This window comes from Myotis daubentonii, chromosome 8 (genome assembly GCF_963259705.1).
Source record: "Myotis daubentonii chromosome 8, mMyoDau2.1, whole genome shotgun sequence".
NCBI classification, from domain to species: domain Eukaryota; kingdom Metazoa; phylum Chordata; class Mammalia; order Chiroptera; family Vespertilionidae; genus Myotis; species Myotis daubentonii.
This window is the reverse complement of record NC_081847.1, coordinates 37924850-37944066: the sequence shown is the minus strand read 5'-3', so window position 1 is coordinate 37944066 and position 19217 is coordinate 37924850. Positions and strand designations below refer to the sequence as shown.

At 49.7% G+C, this 19217-nt stretch overlaps 1 protein-coding gene across 11 annotated transcripts in view; it reads right to left on the bottom strand.

Annotated features, from left to right (window-relative positions):
- The window catches only part of EPB41L1 (erythrocyte membrane protein band 4.1 like 1), a 119977-nt gene that overhangs the window by 24333 nt on the left and 76427 nt on the right, over positions 1 to 19217 (bottom strand). For 6 of the 11 annotated variants that reach the window (XM_059706021.1, XM_059706020.1, XM_059706025.1 and 3 more), the window contains 9 exons: positions 18429 to 18647; positions 15264 to 15351; positions 14343 to 14495; positions 12435 to 12532; positions 11999 to 12174; positions 9291 to 9439; positions 8364 to 8399; positions 5659 to 5841; positions 2937 to 3041 (listed from right to left, as the gene is read on the bottom strand). In XM_059706021.1, coding sequence (XP_059562004.1) covers positions 2937 to 3041; positions 5659 to 5841; positions 8364 to 8399; positions 9291 to 9439; positions 11999 to 12174; positions 12435 to 12532; positions 14343 to 14495; positions 15264 to 15351; positions 18429 to 18647 — 1207 coding nt within the window. The remainder of the gene's footprint in view (positions 1 to 2936; positions 3042 to 5658; positions 5842 to 8363; positions 8400 to 9290; positions 9440 to 11998; positions 12175 to 12434; positions 12533 to 14342; positions 14496 to 15263; positions 15352 to 18428; positions 18648 to 19217) is intronic. The other 5 variants (XM_059706026.1, XM_059706028.1, XM_059706027.1 and 2 more) reach the window with 3 other exon arrangements.

Sequence of the window (19217 nt, the reverse complement as noted above, 5' to 3'; positions counted from 1 at the left end):
CAGAAAAGAGAGATAAAAGGAAGGGGGAAGGCCCAGATAAAGTGGGGGGTAGGTTCTGAGATTTTACTTCAGGTTGTTAAGCTTTCAGGACCACAGCACTCCGACTTTTCCAGAGAGAAGTGCTTTGAGAGCCTACAGACGCCAGGCCTCTCTTCTCTTCGACTTGGGAAGCAAGTGCCTTTAGTTGCTCCCGTCTCAGCGTGTACTGGCATCATCAGCCTGGCAAGGATAGCCAAAGGCAGTCCACGAAGTCCCATCTGGAATATTCTTGCCCCAAGTCTAACTAGAAAATAGTTTCTAGGCTGAGTGGGATGGAAGCTGGCACAGAACAGAAAGATTGTATAGGGGGGGAAAAAGGGAAATGTACTTATATTTAATTACTTTGTGCCAGACAATACCAGTCTTTTGACTAAGTCAGCGATTTTCAAACTTTTTCATCTCATGGCACACATAAACTAATTACTAGATTCTGAAGCACACAAAAAAATTTTTTTTGCCGATCTGACAAAAAAATAGGTATAATTTTGATTCATTCACACCAGATGGCTATTGTTGTGTTGGCTGCTGTCATTTAAAAAAATATATTCTTATTGATTTCAGAGAGGAAGGGAGAGAGAGAGAGATAGAAACATCAATGATGTGAGAGAATCACTGATTGGCTGCCTCCTGCTCACCCCACACAAGGGAGCGAGCCCAAAATGCGGGCATGTGCCCTGACAGGGAATCAAACCAAGACCTCCTGGTTCATAGGTCGATGCTCAACCACTGAGCCACACCAGCCGGGCTTTTTATTTGACAATCTAAGGGAAAAGTGGCCAGTGGCCCTCACTAAACAGTCAGGTATTGCATATTTTAAAGATTCTTGAAATCGTTGGTCTAAATTATTAAATTTGATCCATTTGGTAACTTGTGAAGCAGGTGCTGTCACCCTATTTCAGAAGGGGAAACGGAGGCTCCCAGAGGAAGGTGACTGGCACAGATGACAGGGTGGCACTGAGGGAAGAAGGGGCTCTGCTGCTAACAAGTGAAAGGGGATGTGTAGGAACCTAAAGAGGAAAGGAAGACTGAACGGAAAGAGCAAGGCTTCACTGGCACCAAAACACTGGCAGAGCCACAGCTGGCCCTGGGGACTGGCCTGGAAGTCGCTTTGACCGGATTTTAGGATGGGGAAGATGTCAGGAGAGCCCTCAGCCCCTCTTCCCCCTGAGCCAAGATGCTCAGTGCCTGCTCAGAGTGCCCCCTGCTGTCAGAGGGAGGCACGGAGGTAAGACAGCCTTGGAACAGAAGCTGAAAGCGGGAGTGGAGCCGATTCTGTTCCCAGGGACAAGGAGCAAGTCCCCAGCCCGGCAGTTCCGCGGACTCGGGGCTGGAGCTCTGGCTCACATTCTGGGCACAGAGGAGGGGGTCCAGGATGAGGAGCTCTCTAGAAGCCATGCCCTGGGAGAAACTGTTGAAGAAAGAAGGTTAGCGGGTGCTCAACTCTGAAGGGCCACCCTGGAGGATGCAGAGCAGGCATACAGGCGCTTGGGGACAGGGCGACCCACAGGCCGGTGATTCAGAAGGACAGACAACTCAATACGAAAACTTCACAATGGATGACTGAAGACAAGACGAGCTGCCGCTAAGAACAGGAGAGCCCCCTCTGTGGAAGGGACTGGGCCGATAATTTTAGGAACCCCGAGAAAGGACGCATGCTGCCCCCCTCAAGGGTGGGCACCTGTCCTTAGCCCTGGGAGCATCCCTGTGCTCCAAGGCATCACTGCTTCCCTAACCTTGAGATGTTGTTGACTCCTGTCCAACTTCTCTCAAGAGAGTGCTGATAGTTTTGTTTTTATTTTTACAACTGCGGAAAAATAACTGTGATTTATGTTTTACCACTTATGTAGCTGACTCATGTTTCTTTTACAGTTCCAGCATGTTTTCAGCAGCTACAAAATTTTTCCCCGGGGAATTAAGAAAGGTACATGCCCTAAGACACACTGCCAACAAGAGAGGATCATATATCAAGGAGATGGTCAGTTAGTACCTTCCAATCCTGACCGTCCATGAGGTGCTGGGCCTGGATTCAACCCGGCATCCATGAAGGGGCACAGCAAGTTCCAAGAGCCCTCAACCTGCTGCTCTCCTGGGCCCAGAAGCAATGCCTTCCTCATTTAGAACACCTGCCGTACCAACATCTCTGTAACCCCAAGGTTACTCCTTGGACCCAGCTGCCCACTTTGTCTGTCTGGAGATCCTGACTGATCCAAGGGGAGTTTAGAAAAGAAAGAGGTGGGGGATGAATGGGATGCCATCCGCTAACCAACCACAGCTAGACCTCCCTCGGGCTTCTAAACAGTAACAAGACCTTAGGGCAGAAGACATTTAGGTGCCATGACCCCTGGTCCCAAGCTTAAAGGGCAGAGCCTGCCTCTGGGCAGGGGTTCTCAACCTTCCTAATGCCGTGACCCTTTAATACAGTTCCTCATGTTGTGGTAACCCCCAATTTCATTGTTACAAATTGAATATAATTAAAGCATAGTGATTAATCACAAAAAAATATGTAATTATATATGTGTTTTCCGATGGCCTTAGGTGACCCCTGTGAAAGGGTCGTTCGACCCCCAAAGGGGTCGCGACCCACAGGTTGAAAACGATGCTCTCGAGTCACCTGCCTCTGCAGGGCCTGAGGGAGCTCATTTCTGCCTTCCTTTGAAGCCAGAAGTGACTTCCTGAATGGTTTCAGTCCTGATTCCTGGGCAACAATGGATGAGGGAGGGGCCTGCCCTTTATGGATTCCTGGAAAGGGGATGCCCAGTTGTCACAGCCAGGAGACAATGTGGGCTGCCCACTGCTCCGTGTGCATGGCAAAGTCTGCTCCACCCCATTCACCCCAGAGAAAGGGTTTTCTTAAGACCATTAGGGTTCTGGTTGGGCGGGGAGGTGATGACAGTAACCTCAGGAGATGCTGCGAGGCTTTTCTGAGTGAACACTTCCAAGCCGGTGGCAGTCCCAGGCTCAGGTGCCAAGTCCTGCTGAGAGGTGTCCTGGGTCCTCTGGGACTGCAGGGGAGGCCCAGGGCCAGAGGAAAGGGAAAGAGGGAGGAAGGGAAGGAGAGACAGAGAGGGAGAGAGAAAGCAGGAGAGACATACACACAGAGTCCATAAGTAGCCCTGCTATGTAAAATACCACACCTTTAGGTTTCACAGATTAGGTCAGGAAGGAGCCACACCGCTGTGGGGCGGGACAGAAAGGAACTGCCCCTCCAAGCCATTCAGGGCGGGAGGCCCCCGGTCAGCTGCCAGCCAGCACCGTGGCTTTGGGCCTTCCCTCATCGCCTGCTCATTCTCATTCAAGAGGTTCTGGAGCCATATCACTTGCACACGGTTCCAAGTCTTCTCTGGGTGTCTTTGCTTTAGATGATGGTTCAAGCCTGTAGTCTGGGTCTCAGCCCCTTTTAGAACGTTATCTTTGAGATGAAAACCTAGGCTTGGCAAATCGGAACTCTTCTTCATAGTTTGGGGTCCCTATTTTGGTTTAAGCTCCTACCGTTTTGCCCTGGGCCCAGATGAGGCCCAACAATACATGAGGAAGCTACCAGGAACTATGGATGAAACACCCTGCAGATCTCCCCTGCAATGTCCATGTTTGATCAGGAATTCTAATTGTCAGCAATGCCCGTTGACTGTCCACACTGCCCAGTTTATAAAGTATGTTTATATCCATTATTTTGCTCAACTTTCTCAATAACCCAACCCTATAGCAATCTTAGTTCCTTCAGATGGACTGACTAGCCAGTGAGGCTCAGAGAGGTGAGGTTATTTGCCCAAGGAGTCAGACCGGTCCTTAGCTAAGGCTCCTCCCCATCCCCCAAATCTTTAAAGGCCTCTAAATGCTCCAAGGTGAGCTCCTGGACCAGACTTCTTTCCTGCAGTGGGAAGACAGGAGAGGAACAGACTCCGCCTTTCAATGATCCAATTCTAGCAGTTCCAGCTGTTACCAGCAGATGGGGCACCCCCAAGCCAGGTTGCTCTGAGGCCACCCCAATGCTCCAGGAGCCCAGCTCTCCAGGGCTCATCCTGCCTCTCTCTGCTGGAGTCTGACTGTGTCGGAAGTCCCTGCATCCCACCTTACCCACTTCAGGACTGAAGAGAGTCCACTCTGGTCAAGGGTCTCAGGGCAGGAGCAGGGCAGGTAACTGGATCACTAGACCAGCCCCAGGCCCAGTTCAGCATCTTCAGGGTCTTGATTATGTCAAAGGTGACCACAGAAGCCTTCAGTGGATGCAGAGATTTGCCCTCCTTCCATGGCACTGGCCTTAAAAGCCCCCAAATTATCCCTAACTTTGCGAATCACCAGCCAGGGAGCCATCTCTGCGGCCTCACTGGATGAGGCCCTCTGTCAGCCGGGATGGCAAGGCCATGGGGAGTGCTGAGTCAATAGAATGCTCTGCTTATTAGATCATGGCTGCATCAACCAATTGTCAGAGCATTAGAGGGCATCACACACACAATGACTCTATGTCTGGTCTTCACATAATTTGGTCTTGCTTCTAGGCAGTTGTGATTTAATAGCAAATACAGTGCCTGGGACACAAGAAAATCAGATTCTGGCTCCTCTTCTATCAACTATGACACTAAAAAAGTCCTTCCCCTTCTGGGCCTCAGGGCCCCATCTGTGACATGATGACCTTGAACCAAGCGGGTTCTGAGGACCCTTCCAACTTTAAAAGGGATCCTGACTCAAAGTTAACCTTCTGTGTGAGAGTCCCAGGTCTCTCAAAATGAAACAATAAGTAACTCATATTGAGCCTCTGGGTCTCTGCTTGGCCCCTCCATGCTTTATCTCATTTGATCCTTACAACATTCCTAAGAAGTAGATGCTTTATTACCTCTACTGAATGGAGGCTCAGAGAGGTTACGTCACAAGCACAGGGTCATCCAGCTAGCAGGCAGCAGAGCCAGAGTTCAAACCCAGGCGGTATAAGTCTAGATCCCAGTTGGGTTTGAGCCCAGTAAGCAGCAGCACTAGGGTATAAAAACCCAAGTATAGACGGAGGTAAAACACTGCCAAGATTTAGCAGCGCTAATAATAATGTTGCGATTATCAACACAAGAATTCTCGAGATCCGTCTTTCTCTTTTTCAATTGCTTTCCACTCTGAAAGGCACAGGGGCAGCTGGTTTTCCCTCTAGTGGGCTCCGAGGATCCTTCCTGGAGGGAATACTTCCGGATCTGTGTTTTCACAATAGGTTCAAAAGGGTCTGGTTACTAGACAGAACTCCCCTGATTCTTAGAGCTCAGTGTGCATGAGAATCGCCTGGGGCACTTGTTTCAGATGCTGATTCCAGGGCTCTGCCTCCAATATTCTCATTCAGGAGGTCTGATGTGGAGTCCAGAGTATGCATTTCTAACAAGTACCCCTTCTTCCCCATTATACTCTGGCTGACGGAAGGGGAACACACCAAGCCACTTTGAGTTTCCCAGGATAGTCCCTGGGGTCCCAGATTCCAAGATTTAGTGACTCTGTCTTCCTCAGCTTAACTCACCACCCCAACCCCATCATCACTGCACACAGGGACAGGGAGGAGCATACAGCTGTGGGGGTGACAGTGAGTCAGCACACTTCCCCACCCTCTTTACCTCAGGCCCCCGTTGAGGGGTTCAGGGTGAGACTTACCTCGCTGGCTTTCTCAGGGGTGCCTTTGGGGGAGGGGGAGGCGGGCGAGGAGGGCAGCCTGCGTTCCCGCTCCCAGTCTCGATCCCGGTGGATCAGTTTGCTGTTGGGTTCCTTCAGGGTCCTCTTGAGCTCGTTGATGCTGGCCTGGTGCTTCAGCAAGACATCCTCTGGCTTGTCTAAGAACTAGGGTGATGGAGAGGACAGCCAGGCATTAGAGGAGCAGCTCCGAGATGGGATACTGGGTGTGGTGAAAATGGCAACAGTGACCATCGCTGCCCTATATCAGCAAGGTGATTCCCATCTATGACCTGTGTCACTCTCCAGCACCTCATGAACCAGGCAGGGCAGGGATGTTAGCCCCAACAGGTGCACAAAGCACTTGAGATTAAAAAGAGGAGAATTCTGCCCTGGCTGGTATGGCTCAGTTGGTTGGAGCTTCATCTCATACACTGAAAGGTGACAGGTTTGATTTCCAATCATGGCACATATTCACATTGCGGGTTCAGTCCTCAGTCAGGGCACTTACAGGAGGCAACTGATCAATGTTTCTCTCACATTGATGTCTCTTTCTCTTTCTCCCATTCTCTCTCTCTCTCTCTCTCTCTCTCTCTCTCTCTCTCTCTCTCTCTCACATCTAGAAGAGAGAGAAAGAGGAGAGACTTCTGGTCAAGCACAACCTTTTCCACTTCCCTGCCTGGCTCCTGGTCTTAGAGCCTGAACCCATGCAAATCCCACTGGTCTGGGTGAGTTCCCTTTGGTGCTGTGAGCCCAGTCTAAGTCACAACCGAGGTACAGTGAGAACTTGCCAACCCTGTTCACTTGGCGGCTCTGACCCGCTCCTTGGCCTCCCAGATCCTGGTCCCCACCTCTGACCAAGACTTGGACCACTGTGCTTAGCAGGATCCCTGGTCTAGGCCCCTCCTGGCCCAACATATGCAGTAAATCAGGCCCTGTGGGGCCCTTCTAAAGCCAGGGACATCCATTAAAATGGGCTCTGTTCCCACACCAAGGACCAGGGACCCAGGGACCAGGAAAAGATTGTGTTCAGTATTCTCTGCTGACAGCCTCTACCTTTCCCAACCACCCGGAATCTTCCAGATACCTGTGAGTATTGATTCCTCAACAGCAGACAGGGTGAGATACAGCCAGAGAGGGGTGTTCAAGAGGATCAGGAGAATTAGAGCCCAGGAAGAAGATAGGTAAGTCCAAGGCTGGACACAAGAACTGAGCCAGGTATAGCTGGAGTCATAGGTGAGTCCCACATTGTACTGCCAAGTCTGAGCTCTGGCCAGTGCATCATGACAGAGTAATCTGCCCCTAGGTCACATGAGGTGCAGCCTTTGCACATGAGATGGCAGTGACCTGCCCAAGCTGCCTGTCTGTGTACTTTTGGGGGCAGGGCAGCAGGCTGGTGGTCCAAGGACCCTTATCTGCAAGGCTATTTGAGGGTTCATGTCAACTCGATTCAGGGCAAGAAATGGACAATCTCAGCTTATTATAAAGTCAGATCAGGAGATTCTAGAACTACCTGGAAGGTAAGCTTGCCCTTGAACAAGCTAGACTCTTCCCCTGGGATTCTCTCTGGCATCCGAGGATCCTCTATGATTGACTCCTAGGTGACCTCAGAAAGGAAATCGATGCTACTGAGGCTTCTGCTTTGCCTCCAAACATCTGTCTGTACTCTTTTCCTGAGCTGAGCTGCCTCAGGACCGTGTCTGTCTGAGAAATCAAACCTGATAGAGTTTGATGGATTGGGGCTGCAATAGATCCAAGATGTGTCCTGTGACCTTCTGTCCTGTATCTGCCACTCTGGCTCAGTGGGCATGTCGTGTTCCTGACAGCTAGAGGGAGCGGTGGAACCCCAAGATCCTTGAAAGGCCTTAGGGAAACCTAGTCTAAATGCCTTACTGTGCAGGTGGGGAGCTGGGGCCTAAGGGGATGTCCCCAAGACCTCAAAAAGTCAGTGGCAGAACTGGAGCTAAAATCCAGACCATGGGACTACAAGGCCAGGCCCTTCTTACATCTCAGCCTCTGGTCCTTCCCCTTGGGCCCAAGAATAAATCCACTTCTCTTGCAGTGAAAGTTCAAATGAAGAGATGGAGACTGTGTGAAAGGGAAGAAGTGGTTAACACAGATAATAGGGTGAGGGTGAGGAGAGAGAGGAGGAGAAAAGGAGAGGAGGTTTTCCTGACAGCTGGAGAAGCAGACCCCAGCCAGAGGGAGGGGCAATGGAATCTGAGAAGATGCAGATGTGCTCTGAGGCTCCTCCCTCGCAACCCTCCCACCCACATTTGGTTGCCAATAGATACAAAAAAAAAAAAAAAGCAGAAGAGATGAGCTCAATAAAAGCATGGAATGCCTGGAAGAGCTGAGGAACACAAGTGGGATAGTCAGCAGGGATGGGGGAGCGAGCATGGGTGGTCTGGGGAGGCAGAGTGTGAAGCTGGACAGGGAAGAGGGGAATGAAGGACGGAAACACTGCTAGGGGATGGAGTCTGAGCAGGATGCTGAAGAGATGAACTTAACAAGGGGAGCTGAGGGGGCCTGGGTGGGGGATGGGACGAGGGGGAGCGTAGGGGGAGGAGGATGGCCAGGGAGCAGAGGTGAAGCTAATAACGCTGAGATGGCACCAGGGTATCAGCCGGGATGAACTGTGGAATGGTGACAAACGAACTGGGTAGGCAGGGACAGGTCCCATGCAGTACCTCCTGCTTGTGTCTCGGCGTGGTTTCCTGCTCCGGCTAGCAGTCGGGGGAGGAGGGAAAGCAACCAGCAGGATCAGTAGAGCCGATGGATTAGAGACACCACGACCAGCCCAGTCCAGCAGGTAGCCCAGAGCGCTCTCACCCAAGCAACAGAGGCCAGGGAAGCTGGGTGGCCCACGGGAGGGGGGCGGGCAGTGAGTAGGCGGAAGGGGGGAGTGTGAAGCAGGGAGGTGGCCCAGGGAGGTGATGAAGGGGGTGGGAGGACTGGAGGCAAAGTGAGCAGTTACACTCAGCAGATGGAAGTGAGGGTTCTGGGTCGTCCTGCTTCTTGCAGTCAGCATATGTGTTCAGGGACCTGTGCTCCCAAGTGGGACTGCATGTTGGAAACACACTATACCCATGTGTATACATGCCCATGTGCATGTTGTTTAAAAATCTGGATACGTAACCCTGTGGGAGAGGGGTATATATCTGTGAGTGAATGCATGCAAGTCTGGGGCCAAGTGTTCCTGCAGGAGTGTGTGCACAGGTATATGAGAAATGGGGGTGGACAACAAGAGGGGGACACACTGTGAGGGCCTGCAGAAACACCCCAGCATGCTCTGGGGGAAAAGAGGCCTGTGCAGATCCAAATTGTAGTCCAACGGGCAAATTCAGAGTGGGCAAGAGGAGGCCAGAGTCCCCTAGGGTACAGAATGCCCTCTGGGAAAGCAAGGCAAAGGGAGGGGAGGGTGTATGGCGAGCAGCATGCCCCCCACACCTGGGCATGTGCAGGTATTGAGCATGGCCCAAGGGCAAGGCTCTGAGCTTGGTGTACCCCTAGCAAGGGTGCTCAGCCACAGCTGGGGGCACCTGAAGGCCAAGGCTAAAGACAGGATCAGCCACCTGATCCCCAGATCAGTAGGTATAAGAAAGTCAGACTCCTACCTTCAGCTCCTTGATCTTGGTGGGGGTCCTGACCTCTCCCTCCTCGGCCTCTGACTGCCGCCCCCCAGACTCGCCGTCTTCCTCCCGCTTGTCACCATCAGGTCCTGCGTCGTGGTTCTCACTGACCGAGGCTGGGCGGGAGAACTCCGCTGAAGTAGGCAGAAACAGCCGGGCAACCACGTGAGACATCTCCCAGGTGCACGGACAGGGCACCGGCCTTGCCACTTGCCCCACCATGCTTAGAGCGGAGCAGACACTTCCACACCCCAGCACATTGGGAATAAGAAACCAGTGCCCAACTGGACTGAAGCAGCCTTCCCCAGGCCACATGGACTGCCTGCCAGTCCCTTCCTGATTTCTATAGTACTAGAGCCCACATTCAAATCTCAAATCTCTCTCTCTTCAGCTGTGTGACCTTGGGTAAGATATACAACCTCTCTGGGCCTCCGTTTTCTCACCTATAAACATTACCTACTTCAGACAACTGGGGGAGGAACAAATAAGCTCATGTGTAGAAGTATTTCGAAGAGCGGCTGCCACAGAGTGAGCCAATTCAGTCAGTGCTGGCCCACAAATGTTGATTTTCTTGTTGGGGCATTTGTGGCAGAATGCTCACTTGACCATTATCTAACAAGACACAGATATTGTGAGATTAGCTTTTACTAGTGAAAGCTGAAGTCCTGAGGTTTGCAAATAATGCAGCTTCTTTATAACTCAAGGAAAATTCAAGGGAACCCTTGCAGTAACATCTTTCTCACTTTGCTGGCATTCCAAGTACTTTCCTGAACAGGAGAGAAAAGGGTAGAATTACACCCTTTACTCCAGACACTGGGCATAACTCAGACTATGCCCATGGATTATGTCCTGGGGGAAGAAAACGGCTGGAAAACAGTGAATGACCGGAGCACAGATCATCCTTAGAATGGGCCTAGATGAAAAAGGAGAGAATGATCCTTTCTACTTACATATATTTACTCTGCAAAGTGCCCATTCATGCACATTATTTCATTTGAGCCCACAGTGCTCTGTGTTGATGACTAGAATGGGAATTATTATCCTCATTTTACAGAGACTCTGAGATCTTTCAGTGAATCAGGAGAAGAACCCAGGCCTACTGGCTTCGAGTCCAGGCTTCCGGCCCCCTCTTGATGAGCATCGTCAAATCTGGGCCAATCTTTGCTGCCTTGCACAATCTTGCCCCTGGCATAGTAATGAAAGCTGCAGGGGAGGACAGAGAGACAGTATGGGCCCTCCTTTCTTTTTGCATAAAACTTAGCTCTCCGTCCTGTGCCCATTCAAGAATAAGGAGCTTCCTCAGTTCCAAATGGACCTTTGCAAAACTGCATGTCCTTCAAAAAGGGCCGGGGAGTTCTGGAACAGGTCTCACCTTCATGCTGCAGGAAAAGTATCAGACTCCGATCACCTGGAAAACTCCCAGGTGTCCTTCAAAACCCCGCCCCGTTGTCACCTTCTCTGCAAACCCCTTCCTGCTCCTCCTAGACAGAATTAATCCCTCTCTCCCAAGGCTACTCTGTATTCTGTACTTCTTCCATTGTTTGAATCACGTTGAATGCTTATAAACCTACTCTTCTAGGAGCTCCTCACAGGAACGGGCCATACTTATTCTAAGACTCAGAAAATATCTGTCGAGAGTCCTGCCCCAGTGTGTTCTGGGAGTAGCCACTATTTCCCCCACTCAAGACCCCACCTCCTACCTTTAAACCATCCTCTACAAATCTAAAAGCAATAATAATAATTTATTACTGCTACAATAAACAACAACGTGTTATTGGGTATTACTTATTACGTTCCTAGTATGTGCCAGGAATTGTTTCGGGTGCTGTAGAGGCATTATCTTATAACAAACATAGCGAAGTAAGTAATCTTTATTTTGTAGAAGAGGAAATAGGCACAGGGAGTTAAGTTGCTCAAGGCCTCCCATCCGTTCATTCAAATGTTTATGGGCCACATCCTGTGTCCACAGAGTAGCTGGTGAGAGTCAAGGCTGAGATTTGAACTCAGATCTGCCAAACTCTGAATCTCCCCAGTGTTTTTATCCCATGTGGCTTCTGAATCTCCCCTACAAACTCCAGTGTGCATACTGGGGGGAGTCGGGGCCCTGAGGGATGCCAATTTAGTATGTCTGGGCCAGGGCCTGGGAATCTGCATGCTTAGCGGACTCACAGGTGATTCTGATGCAGGTGGTCTACAACCACATTTTGAGAAGCTCTGGTCTGCTTGACAGAGGACAATGTAGGGCCAATTCTTGTTGATATTAAAGGCACCTGTCAGCCCAACAGAGCGTGCCATGTGTTAGTGTCAATCAGTTTAATGGAACCAAAAGAATGACTGGGAACAACCCCTCCGCCTCCAGTCAGGTAAGGCATCACCAACTCCACATTGCAGTCATAATACATCATTCTCCTGGTATGATGACAACCCATATGGCTAAACCTGGGACCCCAAAAGGCTCAACAAAGTCCCAGGAAGTCTAGGAGGGGCAATGTCACATCCCAGGAATAGTGAGGCCATAGGTTGGGGCTAAACCACTGAGAGCTGTCCAGGTGCAGTGGTGCTCTTGGGCCACCATGTCCAGTGCAAGTCAACCTGTGATGTGTCTACCACCCTCACTGCTCATTCTGCACCTGGCATGCCCATCTCCTTCCCTCTGAACACCACTCTTCTCCCACCTCCAATTTAGGGCATACCTCCATCAAGGCTGCGGGACATGGTGTACCGTTTGCTGGAAGAACGCTCGAAGAAGGGAGCGGGCCGGTCGATGAGGGCGCTGGCCTGGCGGGTCTGTGCCTGGGTCCTCCCACTATACCGGAACTTGGAGCCCATCACCAGGAAGCCCTTGGGTGGGGGTTCGGGGGACACGAGCCTGCAGTGGAGGGATGGAGGTGAGGAGGGGGAATCATACCTGCTTTTCCAGGTCCAAGGCGGGACCACAGCTGGCCTTTCATCCCACTGTCCCACCAGCTACACTCTGTGGTCCAGGAGGGGAAAGAGGAGGGAGGTCTTTCCTATGATCCTTACTACCTTCTCCTCCTGCTCTGCCCTCAAAAAACACAGACATCACCCACACATACACTCACAGCCTCTGTCTCATCCCCAGTTACCCCATCCCCGGGTCTGGCTCACCGGAAGAATGTGTGATGCTCAATGCAGACCTTCCACAGTCTCTTGGCTGACCGGTGGTTTGGGAGTTTAAAGCCAATTGTGCTCTCGAACTGCTCATACTGCAAAACCAAGGAGGGTGGGTAAGAAGCAAGACCTGGGCCCCTCTCGCCATCAGTCCATCCTTTTGAACCTCTTTATAGCATGTGTGACTCTGGCCTGTTCTTTTATTTATTTACTAGAGGGCCAGTGCACAAAATTTGTGCACTGGGGGGGGGGGGTGTTCCTCAGCCCAGCCTGCACCCTCTCACAGTCCAGGACCCCTTGGGGGATTTCCGCCTACCGGCTTAAGCTCAATCTCCCCAGGGATCAGGCCTAAGCCAGCAGTCAGACATCCCTCTCGCAGTCCGGGACTCTCGCAGTCCAGGACCCCTCGCTCCTTACTACCCGCCTGCAGCAGAGGCAACCGCCACTGCACTCGCCAGCCATGAGCCAGCCTTCTGGCTGAGCGACGCTCCCCCTGTGGGAGCACACTGACCACCAGGGGGCAGCACTGAGTGTCTGCCCCCTGGTGGTCAGTGCAGGTCATATCAACCGGTTGTTCGGCCATTCGGTCGATTTGTATATTAGGGTTTTATTATATAGGATTTGTTTACTCAATAATGTGGACTGAGCCCTTACTCTGTAATCAGTCTAGAGCAGTGATAGCGAACCTATGACACACGTGTCAGAGGTAACATACAAACTCATTTTTTGGTAGATTTTTCTTTGTTAAATGGCATTTAAATATATAAAATAAATATCAAAAATATAAGTCTTTGTTTTACTATGGTTGCAAATATCAAAAAATTTATATATGTGACACAGCACCAGAGTTAAGTTAGGGTTTTTCAAAATGCTGACACGCCGAGCTCAAAAGGTTCACCATCGCTGGTCTAGAGCAAGAGACACACCATAGTGATCAAGACAGAAGATTCAGGGAGGAGGGGACTTTGATCATAAATAAGTAAACAAGATCATTTCAGATACTGATAAAGTCATGCAGGGACTGGACGGAGGTGTGTGATGTGACAGAATACCTGTGTAGGCACAGGGGTGGGTACTATTTTAGAAAGGTGATCTGAAGGATGGGGAAGGAACCAGCTATCTGAGAGGGTGGGGAAGAGGATTTCAGGTAGAGGAAGAAAAAGCAAAGGGCTCATAGCGGGAAGGGCTTGCTTATTCAAGGGTTTCAGAGAAGGCCAAAGGAGCTGGAGTGCAGTGGGCATGGGGCAATGTGGGGGAGGCAGGTGGCCACAGACAGAGTGTGGGCTTTAGCCCAAAAGCTAAAAAGAAAGCTCTTGAAACATTTAATCTAGGACTGGGAATAAGGGGTGAGTTTCACATGCTATGATGGAAGGGACTTCCAAGCTCTCTTTAGCAGCTATGAATAAAATGGCCTGGAGTGACAGTGGGGGCAGGGGAACAAGAAGGATGTGGTGGAGACGAAGATGAGAGATGATCGTTGCTGGTAGCTGGTGCAGTGGGGAGGTAAGAAGCAGATAGGTTCGTATTTATTCTAGAGTCAGCTGTGGAGGCTGGATGAATACATGTTTGCATGTGTGCAGTTGTGTGTCTATATGTATGTGTACGTACTTGAGTATTAGATGTAAGCAAATACAGGGACATGGACATGTATTCTATGTATACCGAATATATGTGATTACCTTTACATATGTGCTCGTGTGTGTGTGTGTGTGTGTGTGTGTGTGCAGGACATACCTAAGGTGTGAAATGTCTGAGAAGAGCCCCAGCAGAAGATGGATCTCTCCATACCCAGCACCCCAGCACCGCCATCCATGTATCCTGAGTAGGAAAAATCCAGGCCCAGCTACCAGATCCTCTCCATTCTAGTCAATGCGGTGAGGAGGAGGGATTCCCAAGCAGGCTCACCTCCCCAGGCCGAATCTTGATGTAGAAGTTACTCCTCTTGTAGGAGATCTTGAGAATCTTGGGCCAAGCGAAGCGGTTGATCCTCAGTCGGTCCCGGTAGATGAGCAGGCCATTGGCACAGACTCCTAACATAATGTCAATGCCCTCAGAGTCCTGCGTGAGAAGGGACCATGGAACAGCATGCCTGGTGCCCACGCCTGGAGCAGCCTGCCCCCGACCCCAAGTCCCTCCTGAGCTCTATTTATAAATGAGCCCAAGGAGCAGGTGGACTTGGAAGCTCCGCTCTGGAGTCCCCTGACCATCCCTCACACAGTCATTTAACCATTCACTCCTTCACTTTGTCATTTATCCCCCCACTCACTTGTTCTATTATTTTCTTGGTTAATCACTTATTCATCCAGCAAACACTTAATGGTACATATTCGGTGCCAGGCCATGGGCTACACACACTAGGGCAGTGGTCGGCAAACTCATTAGTCAACAGAGCCAAATATCAACAGTACAACAATTGAAATTTATTTTGAGAGCCAAAATTTTTAAACTTAAACTATATAGGTAGGTACATTGTTATTAACTTAATTAGGGTACTCCTAAGGCTTAGGAAGAGCCACACTCAAGGGGCCAAAGAGCCGCATGTGGCTCGCGAGCCACAGTGTGCTGACCACGGCACTAGGGATACAGAAATAAATTAAGGCCCTGTATTTCCCTCAATGCTCCCAAACTAGTGGTGGCACAAACAGGTTCAAAAATAAATATAATACAAGGAAAAAATGATAAGGGTCATGGAAGAATAAAGGGTTATGGGACTTTGAGGCTTCAGGTTGGCAGGAATGCAGGGTCTGGCGCCCCAAGCCCTCCAGGAGAACATCGTAGTTCAATGGGGACCCCCAGATGCTAGGGGGCCCTGGGACCCAGCGGTACCTTGGCATGGTGCAGGTCTACTCCGTACATGGATAGCTTCTTGGCGTTCTCTAGGAAGTGGATTTCTGCTTCTCCTGGGGTCATGCCCCTAATGGAAAGAGAGGGATCACAGGCGGCCATGGGAAAGGCCCGGCCTGAGCCCTGCTGCCTGAAGGTGGCCACAGCCAGAGCCTGTGATTCTAGGAAGGCAAACGTTCTGGAGTGGGTGTATGGCTAGACCTCCCCTCTGCTCTCCATGCAGGATGGTGCACCCCAGACCCCTCTTCAGTCTACCCAAGCCCCATCTCCTGCCAAAGCTCAAGTCCAATCTTGTTTCCTTCAGGAAGCATTCAAGGGCTGAGCCAGGAGTCAGGATTTTTGTCTCATTCTGCCACTGAGGGAAGTGTGAGCCCTAAGTCCTGCTTCTCCATGACCATGAAGCCATTGTGGAAGGCTGTTCAATATAATCACACAGGGACTCCGGAATCACTGCCCACATAAGACATTTATCTTATATACAGGATTTGGAGTCAAAAAGGCCTGATGATGAGTCCTGATTATAGCATTTAGTGAGTAGGAGACATGTATTATGCCTTCCTGACATCTCATAGTATCTTTCACAATTCTAAATATATAGTAAATATTCATTAAATTTAAATATATATATATATATATATATATATATATATATATATATATATATAATCTTAGAACACTATATCAGAAACCACTTAACCTCCCCTGAGGAACAGGTGCCCTTTTTCCTTTCTGAAAAGAAGTTATACAAGTTCCTTCTTTGCTTTGACCGCCAGGAAACCATACATTTTACACTCAGTCACAGCTAACATTTATTGAGGACTGCGTGAGGTTACTGTTCCAAGCACTTTGCAGGTCTGAAGTTATTGAATCTTCAAAACAATTCTATAAATAGGTATTATCATTTTCCCCATTTTACAGCTGAGGAAGCTGTGGCACAGAGAGGTTGAATAACTTGCCTAAGGACACACAGCTACTAAGTAGCAAAGTCAGGATTTGAATCCAGACAATGTGGGTCCAGAGTCTGTGTTCCTAACTATTAGATTTATATCTGTCTCATATCCTCCAGGCCTGTCTCCTCTGCTCTGTCCACCTCAGTGAGGTACTGTGTGGAATACCTGGACAGCAGGTGTCAATGTGCTCTCAGTCGAAAGAGCTGTAAAGGGATGGCCATCAGCATTTTTCCAGCCCATATTGATCTAAACTTCTTTCTCTGAATCACAGACAGACCTTGAAGATATTGCAGGTTCACTTCCAGGCCACCAGAATGAAACCAATATCACAGAAAAGCAAGCCACACAAATTTGTCGGGTTCCCAGTATGTTTATACTATACTGTGGTCTATTAAGTGTACAATAGTATTGTGTGTAAAAAAACAGACATAGCTTAATTTTAAAAAACTGTATTGCTAAAAAAAAAAATGCTGTTATCTGAGCCTTTAGCAACTTGTAATCCTTTAGCTGGTGGAGGGTCTTACCTTCAATTTATAAAAAAAATCAGTATCTGTGAAGTGCAATCAAACAAGGCATGCCTGTATTCTGACTCTAGATCCCTAACACATCCTAATACCTACAACAGGAATGACAAAGAGATGGTAGGCAGGCCATCACTCCCTATTCCCGAGCCAGGCAGACACTGCTAACCCATCATATGGTTTCAGTATCCTACGCAACCCAATACAGCAACAGCCATTGCTAACCAATCAGAGTCGTGTGCAAATCTCAGAAAGACACATCTGCCCCCCTGATGCAGCATTCCATCACACCCCAGCAGGCTTCTTCCCCACATACATGATCCCTCCACGTCTGGCCCTGGACCTCCTCTCCTGATTCAGCCCCAGGACGCAGCCCTCCTCCTTCCCTCCATCCTTATTAGCAATGAGAAAACATCACCATACCTACTCGCACGGGCACAGCACTGTACAGCTTATAACACCCTTTCACATTCTTTACCACACTGGGTCCCCACAATCCTGGCCTGGAGCCCAAAGCTCTTCCAACTTGACAGGACCCTAGAGACCATTCATTTTCAGGGGTTCCTCCCAGGGGATGGTACCACCCTCACAGTGGGCATTTGGAAATGGAACGGAACATTTGGGTTGTACAATGACTGAGGGGTTGATAAGAGCGCCTAATAGCTGGGGCCCAGGAATGTCAAACATCTTCCAGAATGAATTCTCCTGCTCCAAAGACCAATAGTTGAGAAACACTGGTAATCTAGGTCTGTACAAATACAGGTAAAGAATGAGGTTGAGCCTGGCCGGCGTGGCTCAGTGGTTGAGCATCGACCTGTGGACTCAAGGGTCCCAGGTTCGGTTTCCGGTCAGGGCACATGCCCAGGTTGCGGGCTCGATCCCCAGTAGGGGGCATGCAGGAGGCAACTGATCCATGGCTCTCTCTTATGGATCTCTCTCTCTCTCTCTCTCTCTCTCTCTCTCTCTCTCTCTCTCTCTCTCTCTCTCTCCCTTCCTCTCTCTCTAAACAAATCAATAATTTAAAAAAAAAAGAATGAGGTTGATAGATTAAATAGCCAGCCCACAACCACACATCTAGCTCATCATCTAACTTCTGCAACAAAGTGCTTTCCTCTGCACAACTATTCAAGCCCTCAAATCACAGAGAGCATATGGTGGATCTTTATTATGTGCCACTGAGTCTTCCCAGCCACCCTCCGAGCAGGTTTCATTAGCGCCCACACTGAACGGATGAGGAAATTAAAGCAGAGGGAAGTAAAATGACAGGGCTGAGATCCCCCTGTGTGAAAGCGGCAGAGCCAGCAGGTGAACACAGGCAGTCCGGCTTTAGAGTGCAAGCTTGTGAACTTCGTGCCACAATCAAGACATCAGGACACTTACTCAGGGACACATAATAGTTACTATGATCTCCAGTTGACAGATAAGGAAACTGATTCTCAGAAACCAAGGACAGGGAATCATCACACTCATACAGGAGCTTAGAACCTGTGGTCCCGAGAGGTCATTTAAGGTTACGCAGCTAGTTACTATCATGCTCATTTGATGAGATGATTTGCCCTCAGATTTGCACCTCTAATTAGCAGCAGAGTCAGGTAGAGTGCTTACAGCCCTGCATCTGGGGTGTAGCAGGGACAGTTCTATGAGCCAGGGAAGGCCCTGGGCGTAGGCCCTCTCACCTGTATGTCTTGTGCAGCTCCATGATCCTCTCCTCCAGCTCTCGGGTCTGGTTGGGGGCGAAGCGGAGCTCGCTGACATAGTTGCCCACATGCTCCTCGGCATCATGATCGCCCAGCTCCGCCTGCACGGCGTAGGAGCCCAGCAGGGCATGCGTGACGAAGGAGCAGGGCAGCCGGCCTGTGATGATGTCTGCCCGCAGCTGCAGGCACAGGTAATATCTGGAGATAGGGGAGAGTGGGCATGGGCACGGTGCCTCTCCCACCCGAGATGCCCACTGAGCCATCAGAACCAACCTAGGCACCCCTCAGCTCAGCAGAAAAGGAATGATCCTCGACACTAGCATTTCACGTGTTGATATTTTGGGTGTATCCGATTGAGAGGGTTTTGTGCCATTTCATATTTTAAGCATTTCTGTTCACGTCTAAATTTGAAGGATTTTCCCTACTGTGAGAGCATTTTCAATTTCTAATTCATTTTCAAGCTCAATGGGACTACGTTGATCACTTTCTGAAGATGTAATGTATTTTTTGTTTATACAATTAATATATTTTTATTGTGGAAAAATGTAAACTTTAGAGGTGTAAACTTCCTCTTGATGTCCATTTTCAGGACCCCCCTCCACCAGAGGTCACCCCTGTTATCTGTTGTGTTCTTGACTTTTTTCCTCCATGGACATACAGAAGGGCATGTGGTTTTATTCATGAGTGTTGTTAACATGTACATAGTATCAAATGCTACATCTGATTCTACAACTTGCCTTACAGCCCTTCCCAGGTCAGCATATGAGA